Source organism: Saprolegnia parasitica, assembly GCF_000151545.1.
Source record: "Saprolegnia parasitica CBS 223.65 unplaced genomic scaffold supercont2.65, whole genome shotgun sequence".
Taxonomy (NCBI): Eukaryota; Oomycota; class Saprolegniomycetes; order Saprolegniales; family Saprolegniaceae; genus Saprolegnia; species Saprolegnia parasitica.
Genome location: NW_012156459.1, coordinates 105,710 through 116,149, shown reverse-complemented (window position 1 = coordinate 116,149; position 10,440 = coordinate 105,710). Strand labels below are relative to the sequence as shown.

General features: G+C 58.8%; 4 protein-coding genes across 4 annotated transcripts; 2 read left to right on the top strand and 2 right to left on the bottom strand.

Moving 5' to 3' along the window:
- Positions 1-352: 352 nt before the first annotated feature.
- SPRG_11419 (hypothetical protein) lies at positions 353-1,630 on the top strand (the record flags this gene model as incomplete). The annotated part of the gene is made up of 2 exons (XM_012350420.1): positions 353-732; positions 803-1,630. The coding sequence occupies 2 exons, from the start codon at positions 353-355 to the stop codon at positions 1,590-1,592; spliced, it is 1,170 nt and encodes a 389-aa protein (XP_012205810.1). The 3' UTR covers positions 1,593-1,630.
- Positions 1,514-3,073, bottom strand: SPRG_11418 (hypothetical protein). Its single transcript, XM_012350419.1, has 8 exons — positions 2,830-3,073; positions 2,686-2,782; positions 2,534-2,640; positions 2,396-2,483; positions 2,285-2,351; positions 2,038-2,234; positions 1,945-1,991; positions 1,514-1,900 (listed from the first exon to the last, which is right to left on the bottom strand). The coding sequence occupies exons 1-8, from the start codon at positions 2,989-2,991 to the stop codon at positions 1,643-1,645; spliced, it is 1,023 nt and encodes a 340-aa protein (XP_012205809.1). The 5' UTR covers positions 2,992-3,073; the 3' UTR covers positions 1,514-1,642.
- Positions 3,074-4,405: 1,332 nt separating this feature from the next.
- Positions 4,406-5,962, top strand: SPRG_11417 (hypothetical protein; the record flags this gene model as incomplete). The annotated part of the gene is made up of 1 exon (XM_012350418.1): positions 4,406-5,962. The coding sequence occupies one exon, from the start codon at positions 4,406-4,408 to the stop codon at positions 5,960-5,962; it is 1,557 nt and encodes a 518-aa protein (XP_012205808.1).
- A 517-nt stretch (positions 5,963-6,479) lies between these two features.
- On the bottom strand, positions 6,480-8,180 carry SPRG_11416 (hypothetical protein; the record flags this gene model as incomplete). Its single annotated transcript, XM_012350417.1, has 1 exon — positions 6,480-8,180. The coding sequence occupies one exon, from the start codon at positions 8,178-8,180 to the stop codon at positions 6,630-6,632; it is 1,551 nt and encodes a 516-aa protein (XP_012205807.1). The 3' UTR covers positions 6,480-6,629.
- Positions 8,181-10,440: the final 2,260 nt, after the last annotated feature.

Sequence of the window (10,440 nt, the reverse complement as noted above, 5' to 3'; positions counted from 1 at the left end):
CGCGGAGTGCTCCAGCATCCTGGGGCTTCGCTGGACAAAATCAAGATGCTGCGGCGCAGTGTAGCACGACTGGCCCGCCACGCCGCCCGGCAGGCGTCGCGCGTGCGAACGCAGCAGCACTCGGTGGCCTCTGTCGCGCACCCGTTGCGCCATGCGCAGCCCTTTTCTCTGCTTGTGCGATCGCTGCATGGTGGTGCGTCGGTGCCAACGGACAATGTAATCCCACGCGACAATCGCCAGTCCGTACAGGTTGCTCATGAGCCTATGCATGTAGGCCTTTTGGGAAGAGGTCCAGGCGCTGCACGTGCGCGCCTACAAGGACGACGCTTTGGCACAGTATGAGCTAGGGTTGATGTACCTGGAAGACGACGAGGCCTCGGACGCGGCGTCGCCCGAAGACGAGTGGCTCCTCGATGCCGAGGACATGCGCCAAAAGGCGAACGCGACGTCGGACCCGCAGGACATCAAGACCATTCGGAAGCAGGCGCGTAAGATGTACAAGGCGTACCGCGAAGAGCAGAAGAAGAAGACGCACGCCGCGAGCCTCGTCCAACACACGACCACTAACGCGTTGGACGACGTCTTTGGCAGCATCGTCGAGCCGCTCTTGAACGGATCCAAGAAGCTGTCGCCGCTCGGCGAGACCTTTGAGGCCCCCGATGACCCGATGGAGCTCATGCGTCAAAACAACGCCAAGGGGGTCGAGTGGCTTCGCCGCGCTGCCGATGCTGGGTACATGAAGATCATTTGATCGTCCACTACTTGAAATCAAACACAACAACTCATGTTTCTTTATGGCCAGGCACCGCGACGCCTACGTCCGCCTCGGGAACCTCTGCATGGAGCACGACCCACCGCTCGCGCACGCCGGCGCTGCGTGGTACTCGCTCATCGCCGACTGCCAGAACCCGCACCCCGACGCGCTCTACAACCTCGGGCTGCTCTACTACAACGGCAGCGCAAACTCATTGCCTCCGATTCCCGCGGATGCCGAGCGCGCCATGGGCTACTTTATGAAGGCGGCCGAGGTCGGTGACCCCAGCGCCCTCTTCTTCATGGGCCACGTGCTGCACGTTGGCCACGACGTCGTCCCTGCGAACGCGACCAGCAGCCTCCTCATGCTCGAAGCCGCCGCGGCCAAGGGCCACGGCGGCGCCCGCTACTACCTCGCCCAGCTCTATCGCAGCGGCGACGAGAGCATGGGCATAGCGCCAGATGCCGACGTGTTCTGGCGCTACCTCCAGGACGCGGTCGCGTGTGACGACGCGGATGCAATGTACTGCATGGCCGACGCGTACCACTATGGCCTCGCGCCGCTGACGGCGCCCGACATGCGGCGCGCGATCGAGTTGTACACGCAGGCGGCCAAGCTCGAGCATGCCGATGCGCTCTGCTGCCTTGGCGCGCTCAAGTACGAACGTCGCGAGTACACAAAGGCCTTTCAGTACTACCAAGCCGCGGCCGACCGCCACTCGATGTCGGCGTGGAAGAACCTCGCCGATATGTACTACACGGGGACGGGCGTGCCCCAAAACAAAAAGACGGCCGAGTCCATTCTCGACATGCTCAAGCAGCTCGAAGCCGCCGAGTAGACTTGACGTAGCACAATACACACGCGTTGTCAACAGCACGAGGAGGGTGGTTAGTCGCGGGACATCGGGTCGATGTACGTCTCGACCGTCGACATGGGAAACCCCGGAAAGCCCATGGGTGGGAACGGCGACGTCGTCACCGGGTTGGACTTGGGCGCTTCCTTGATGGGCACGACTTGCAGCCGCGGCGACGGCAACGATGACGTCGACGATGGCGCACTCACCGACGAGAGCACTTCGGCAGGCGCGCACACTGCGAATGGGGCCACCACGGCGGGTGCTGCGGTAGGTGTCTCTTCCTCCCCGACCTATGCCGCGTACGTGGCGAGGACTCTAGCAGGAAGAAGCTTACCATGTCTTCGGTCATCGGCGCGACGGGCTCGGCAGGCAGCTCGCGGGCTACATACCACAGTCATGGACGCGCTAGACGCAGGAACGACGATACCGTAGACATCGGTCGCAGCCTTTGTATGCGCCGCAATGTTGACAAAGCCGATTGACTCGCCGTTCGAAGTGCGGACGCTCGCGGGAAGACGGTGAAGGTACCCGTGCCCGACCTCGGCGCCAAGGAAACCAAAGCCCTCGCCGCCCCAGCGGTCGTTGGGTACGATCGTGACGAGCCGGACTTGGTCTGTTTTGGCGCTACGTCGACGCATGCGTGTCTCGATAGAGAGAGCAAGGAGTCGCCATACCTGTAGACGTAGCACTGCAAAGGCTTGTCGAGGCTGTCCAAGATCTCGTCGTAGAGGTCCTCGGGATCTAGTGTACCATGGCAATGCCATGCAAGACAGTCGCGAGTCTACCTCGAAAGACGCGCTCGTGCGTGCCAAGGAGGAAGTCAGTCTCGGGCTCGAGCGTCGCAAGCTGCGCCGGCGACTTGTCGGCCACCTCCTACACACAACGCGCCTGAGTGCACGCTCCGTCGGGTTCTCGACGCCTACGAGCACGTGGAGCAGGTTGTCTTCCGCGCCTTCAAACGAGTCGAAGCGGATCGTGACGCCAAGCATGCCCTTCCCAGGCCACTGGCGCGTCGGTGTCATCTCGAGCTCTACGCCATCCGCATCTTACAAGACATGGCCAGGCCTTGTCGTACCGCGGGTCGTCTGCGACTTGACGTTGTACACCGAGAGCTTCATGGGCACGTCTTCGCTCTGCGCAATGATCTCCATGAACGTCGCGTCCTTCGTGTCCTACGCATGCGGGCGTCAGCGGATCGTCGTCACGGAGCTTCTCATACCAATCGGATGCCATTCGCCGCCACGATGAAGTCGAAGAACGAGACAAAGCCGACCGTCGACGAGGGCGAGTTCTCCTGGATGCCAAGCACGCGGAAGCCGGAGCTCGAGCCATCGCCCTCTTCCGGGACCGGCGACGCGGGCGTCGACTGCTCGCTGCCCATTGCGGTCGGTTGTTGACGAAGTTGGGGTCGCCTCTGAGATCCGATGCTTTAAACTATGCATTCTCCGAGGTAAAGTCTATGAGCACGCAACTTGAAGTCGGGCCGCGCCAAAACCGTCGACGACGAGGCTGGCGACTGGACCGGGTAGGAGCGGGGCAGAGAGGCGACTGGAGACGCCCAAGATCTGCGATTGATATCAGGTCATAAACGATGTGTGTACGGGTACCACTGCGTATCTGGAGACTGGAGATTCCTCCGTCCGAAGTGTGCGACACCATCGATTGCTGACCGCGTACAGGCTAGAATGTAATAGCAGCGTGTGTTGCACCCGTGTAAGCTTACAGTGTTGTTCGGGCGTGTTCGAATCGCGAGCACTCCTGGTACTTGATATCAAGTGTCTTAAAACGAGCGACAAAGTCGACACTACTACACTGTACTGGACTCGCCAGGGTCGCAAGGCTACTCGTACTTGGAGCGCCGTGAGATGATGCTACGTTACTGGTATGTCACCTGGGCGCATGACGCACCATGGGACATTTGGCGACGTTCCGACTACCGGTACGTAGGGCAGAGATTCGTGCGCGATGGCCGCCCGTTCTGCTCCATCTCGACGAGGAAGGAAGCGGTTCCTTCGGGCGCCTTGACTGTAGAGAGCGAGGTTGTTATGTGTGGTCAATTCACGAGCACTCTGTGCAGACCGCTGGACGAGACACGATGCGAATTCCGAGCGCGTTGGCACGTCGACCTCAGATGCGACATATGGTGGTAGCCAATGGAGCTTCTCGCTCGAAAGACACATTGTCCAAACTGCGTTCTTTGTATCCGATGCCGCGCTTGGCTGTCGCTATCGTCAATGCGTCTTGCTTTGCGCGCGAGGCTCTAGTTCAGCGTCCTTTGCGTCTGTGCGCGGCGTGCATCAGGGTCGGTTGACGAGCAGCAACATCTGTTGGGCGACGTCGTGCATGGCCTCCATCGAGCTTTCTCTATCGTACTACTCAGTACTATGTATGAAAGAACAATGGAAAGTCTATAATCCAGCGTAGTACTCTAGTTTGTCGATAGCGTCCCATCGTCGAACCAGCTTCTGTGGCACCGCTCGTCCTTCTTCCTGCAATGTGACCCGTCGTTGACCTTGGCTGCGCATCGTACGCAACTTGAATCAGATGTCGCAAATGGATCGTCATGTTGCAGACTGCCAGACGCCTTTCGCCGTCGCTTCCCTACTCGCTCTGACACCACAACGCCTCCATCCTAACAAATAGGCTCTGCGTTCTGACCCTATAAGATTCTTCACCGTGCACAGTGGCGTCTCTCGACCGGTTCTCGTCGTCAGCTTGCAAACGCACGAACCCAGCTGCTGCGTTGTGCACCCGTCCACCTCGTATTTCGAACACTCTTTGATTTGTCTCGCAGCATGCGCGACCACTTCCGGCACTCGGTGAGCTCGCTCTACGCCTCAACCGACACGGCGCCGCCCAAGGCCGCCGGACGACACGACGACCATGCGGACGACGAGAGCGACCACGAGGCGTCGTCGCGCTGGCGCAACTGGCTCAACGGCGCCCCCGGCATTCTCCTCGGCACGGCGATCGCGCTCGGCTTGTTTGCGCTCGTGCAAGCGGTCCCGAGCCTCCACGCGGCGCTCGCTGTCTACATCGTGGGCAAGAACACGTACTACATTGGATGCCTCTACTTTCGAGCTATGACCTGCGTCGTCGTGCCCTTGGCGTTCACGAGCATCGCGCTGAGCGTCGCGGCGGTCGTCCACGCGCCCAAGCTGGTCTTCGTGCGCGTCAAAATGATGTGGCTGCTGCTGCTTTCGACGCTGCTTGCGGCGCTGCAAGGCATGACGTGTGTCTACTTGATTCGACACCACATCACGGGCAGCGAATTTGTGTACCGCCAAGGCCTTCTCTCGATCTACTGCCCCGACACCACCACATCGCTGCTCGTACCGTCGAGGAACGGCTCGTTACACTGCGTCGAGAACGTCATGGGCACTGCGAAAAACGCATTCCTTATCGGCGACGACGTGTACAAGATCATGAGCCTCATCAGTCGCTACACGCACTACGACTCGGACGCAGCCCAAGTCGCTCACTTGGTCCGAGACCTCGCACCGAACAACCTCTTTGCGGCCTTCTTCACCAACGACGTGCTTGGCATTGTCTCGTTTGCCATCGTCTTTGGCGTCGCGACCGGTCTCCTCTCGCGCTCCGAGTCGGGCAACGTTGTCATGAAGGTGCTTCGCGAGCTCAACGCGCTGCTTCAAACCATGAGCGGCTACGTGGCGGCGGCGACACCCGTTGCAATCATCCCGCTCATCCTTGCGCCGCTCCTCGCGGGTACGCATACGATGGATTTCGACATGCTCCGCTTGGCGTACTACCTCGTTGCCTACGTGTGCGGCAGCTTGTTGCATGTCTGTGTCGTCCTCCCGGCGCTGCTCGTGCTCTGCGCCCGCGTCAACCCGTTTGCGTACTACTGGAAGCTTCGGCACGCAGCCATTTATGGCTTTGGCTGCAGCTCGTCGATGAAAGCACTGCCCGTGACGATGCGCGTCGTCGACCGCGAAGTGCCCAATCCGAGCACGGCCCGCTTCGCGCTCTCGGTCGGGACCGTTCTCAACAAGAACGGCGCGGCCATGTACCTCTCGATGGCGTTTCTCTGGATCTTCTACAACGGCGGTCTGGCCAAGGAGCTCACTGCAACGACCGTTGGCGTCATGGTGGTCTCTGCTGTCGTCGGCGCCATCGCGGTGCCTCCGATTCGAACCGGCGGTGTCGGCATTGTCGTGTGCCTTTACACGTTTGTGACGGGCCTTCCGATTCCATTTGCTTTTGCCTTTTTACTCGTCGGCGAGTTTCTCATCGACCCGATTGCGACAGTGACCAATATTGCAGGCAACGTTGTCGTCGCGTACATCGTCGCCCATCAGAAGCGCACGATGGATCTGCACGTCGCCGCATGAGTCATGTGTCTATTTCTTATTTTTAACACGATGCGATCAATGAATAACGTCGGAGACGAAAAGGTGCCGTCTGATACGGAGACGTGGGTGGCCGACCATCGTGGGTGGCCGGCCATCGATGGCACGCTTGGATGTCGTCGCTCGTCCAAGATGATTGCGTCGATAGGGTGGACGATGATGCTACGGTGCAGACAGCTCCGTCTCTCTGCTTCCAAGTATTACGCAGTAGCAAGAAGATTGTGCTAGCATATGCACGAACGACAATCCCACACGCGACGAGGCGCGTCCACAAGGCGGACGTTTCGACCATCTGAGTCTGAAACAGCCATGTGGAAATGGATGGCTGGGAGGCATCGACACCGCACCCGTCCAAATCGACCTCAGCTGGCCGTCCATTTTGGTGCATGGTTCGGATCGTCCACCACGTTGCAAACGCCTACTGCAGATGAGCGGCAATGAGGCCGTACATGCCCGAGTATCGAGGGGCCATCAGGTAGGTGCAAATAGAAACACGACGACCAGCATCCACGTTGTTCTTGTTCCTATTACTAGTATAGGTTTAAATAATGTCTTTTGCGCTGAAGTTCCGTTGGCGTCTTCACAGGCCGGACCACGCGGATACAATGTATATAGTCAGACGTCTCTAGTCCATCGACCCAACGACTTACTAGATCGCAAACATGGTCGTCGGCGTCGTTTGGCGGCCGACAATATGAGCGACGACGGCGTTCCCGAGGACGTTCATGACGGTCGAGATCGGGTCAATGAACGTTTCGGCAATCATGAGGTAACTGTACGCGTACGGTGTCGGGAGGTCCGTGAGCGTGGTAAAGATGACAATCACAACGGGCACGGCGCCGTTGCGGACGGGCGCGACGCACATGGAGCCGAGGAGTGCGCAGACTGCAATCACCACCATCTTGACCGGCGTGAGCATGAACTTGAGCCCTGCGTCGTGGAAGATCCAGATGAGCGAAAGTGCAATGTGGAAGGCGCCACCGTTCTTGTTGAAGCAGTTGCCGACCTTGAGGGCCGCGCGGCACGCGACGCGGTTCGAGACGTGCGGGTCCAAGCAGCGCATGGTCACAGGTAGCGTCTTGCGCGACGAGCCCGACCCAAACCCGTACCAGAGGGCCTCTTTTGTCGCCCGCAGAAACCGAAGCGGACTCGACGCTGTGAAAATCGCCGACACAAGCGGCAGAATCACAAACGTATGAATCGCAGCGCCCGCCACGTACACGCCGGCGTAGATGCCAAGACGCGGAAAGACCGAGCTGAGAGTGTGTGTGCGCGCAAAGATCGGGCCCGTGATCATGGGCACCATAGCAATCGGCGTCACTGTGATGATGTACGAGAGCATTGTCTCGAGCGTCGCGCTGGCCTCGATCAGCGTGTGCCGGAGCCGGTTGGTCGCGTCCGACCCTTGGTTCTTCCCCGAGAGACCGAGTGCGACACCAATGAGGAGCGCAAACGTCGCCAAGCTCAGCAGGTTGTGCGCAATAAACGCTTGGAAGATGTTGCTCGGGATCAAGTCGGCGACCGCCGATTGCAGCTCGTCGCCCGCATTCGCATAGTCCTTGCGCCGAATCAGACCCGAGAGGACGGGAAACACGTGGTCGCCAATGTAGAACGTCGTCGAGTTGTCTTGGGCGCCGCACGCCATGCGGCCCGTGACTGGGTCGCTCTGGAGGTACAGCGACGCGTTGTTGGCCGACGGGCACTGGAGCTCCATGAACGGCAGCTCGATATAGACGTAGCGCGCACCGTCGAGCTCGGTACCGACCAGCGCCTCCCACGTGAACGCTTGGCCGATCGCGAGGCCGGTTGTGAGGAGCGCAAGGCCGAGCGTGTGCCACCGCAGCCGGTGGGTGCGGAAGCTGTGCGTGAATTCGGCCACGTTGAGAATGATGTCGATGAACGCAAGGGGCATGACGACGCACTCCATCGCGCGGAAGTAGAGGTTCCCGATCGCAATGATGGTCCGCGCGACCGTGATGTGCATGTGCACGTCCTTGAAGGCGTACGTGAGAACGAGCGCTAGGATCGCGCCGAAGAGCGGCCCGGGGGCGCCGAGGAACCAGCGCTTGAGACGCGACGCGCCCTCGGGCTCATGGAACGCAAAGAGGTCGTCGCGCTGGCGGCCAAAGAGTGGGTTGGGCGCGTTCGTGTGGGTCGTGCCGGACGGAGCCGACGACGCGGCGTCGTCGTGCTTGGCCATGACGAGGGCGATTCAGCAATGGCGGACGGTGGAGATGCTGCAGCATAGCAACACATGGCGCGTAGACGTGACCTGAAACACGTGTAGTAATCAGGACAGTAACCCCCTCCACGCCAGTCGCTTGCACGGACGGCGATTGTGCGTCCAATGATGGAAGCTGGGGCTCGAATACTGAAGAGAGTGGCAGGACCACTGCGTATGCGGTGGCGAATGGTCGCGACCCGTCGAGCACATGCAGCGATGAAGGGACTGTCCATGCACCGCTGTGGTGAGCGGTTCTGGCATTTTGCTGTTTGGATTTTGGTGATACGAGGGGGTGGGGGGGGTCGAATTCATCGCACACGAGCGCGTAATCGATGTGGTCGACTTGTTTGGACCTGGGTTAAAATAGCCAGCTGACGTGACCAATGCCACCAATTTCAACCAGATTGTGCATATTGCGTCTACCAGCCGCGTTCATCTTGAAGTCTTGAATATTGAGGCGTTTGCATGTCCAACCCTCGCGGCTTGGTCGTGTTAACAGCGATGTAGATACCTCGTCTGGAGCTCTGCGGCGGGGATACGAGGGACTGCAAATTGGTCCAAGAGCTTCGGCGACGCTATCAGTTCATCGAAGCGCCGGGTGCGTCTGTCGCATGGCAGCTGTGGACCCATGATGCTGGGGACTAAACCCAGAATAGACTCAAATGGGCGACAAGAAGCTGGTGATTTTCTCTGTCCTCGCTTGCTTCCATGCACAAAGGCATGGCATGTTGGTGAATGCACGCTTCTGTCCCAACCGAATCATCTATAATTCTCATTTTGTCAAGAGACCCTCCTCCTTTTTGAATAAAGTCATTCGTCGCGTTGGAGAAGGCCTAACGATTCATATCCCAATACAGTGTGGAGTAATTACCGTTGCTACAATGCGGGCCCGCCACTCGGTGGTGCTCGAGAATAGAGGACCGACCGACCACGCCCCAAAAGGCAAGAAGGGGTCGAACATGTCATGTCTACCACGTGATGGTTTCAGCAAAAACATTACTCTGCCACTGACGTTGACGATAGAGTCGCATCGCGCATGTCCTGTAAGTGCAATGTCATTTGTGTTTGGTAATACTATGATGTGGCTTTCTGCGGTGTTTGCGAGTCGCAGTGAAGCGTCAAGCTTGTGAATGATCCGTGCACCGGTGTACGTGCCTCGTCGCGCCAAGGAGTGTTGACACCGCTGCCATTACACGACCGCCGATATTCTAATACAAGAGCGGTACCTGTACTTATATTAGAGGGATCCTAGCGATACGCAAGCACTGCTGCTATCTACCGTCCGAAATATCAGCGCGTTGGTGGACGACAAATGCGAGACGTTTCGTGTCTCTAGCATGCAATTGTAATCTACAACGCATGCAATGTTGCTCTGGATCGCTCCAATTTAGCAACCAAACCAAAACTGGAGCGAGTTTGATATCCCACGTATTTCGCGTGTGGTGCGTACATTGAGCTGCCTGCTTGTAGAATCTACCTTCTTCAACGGGCATGTGCCCCAGATAAGAGCTTTGAATAGCCCTGACGATAAACACGCTCGTACGACGGAAATAGAAACTTTCCGTGCATACAAGTATATCCATCTTTCACTACTTACATGAAAGCTGTTCTGGAAGGTCAATGCCAACTGATTTCCGGGTATCTTGAAAAGCGAATTTCGCGAAGCAACCTACTACCTTACCAACCCAAGAAACCAGAGCCAATGCAAAAGCCAAGAATGAGTTGCTGGTACAGTATTCAACGAGACACAAATGTGTACACACTACGACACAACGTCCAGAGGAGTCGTGACCTAACCCTCCTGCGGGTTGGCCGTCGAACGAAGGCTCGTCTTGGTGAGGTACGGCGCGATAAAGTCCTTGCCGTATGAGAGGCGCGAGTAGACACCGGGCTTGTTGGCCAACGCGCAGCCCTCACCCCAGCTGACGACGCCGATCTGGACTTCCTTGCCGTTCTTGACGGCCGTGAGCGGGCCACCCGAGTCGCCCTGGCACGAGTCCTGGCCCTTGACGCCGCCCGCGCAGATCATGGACGCGTGGATGCCGTCGAGGTTCTTGGCGCATTGGTCGTTGGCCCAGACCTTGACGCCGACCTGGAGCAGCACCTTGGACTGCGACCCGCCCGAGCTCGTCGTGCCCCAGCCGCGGACCTTGGCGACGACGCCCGGTGCGTTGGATGCGTCGTCGTCAAAGCTGAGCGTCACGGGCGTTTCCTTGCTCGCGCGCTCGAGCTCGAG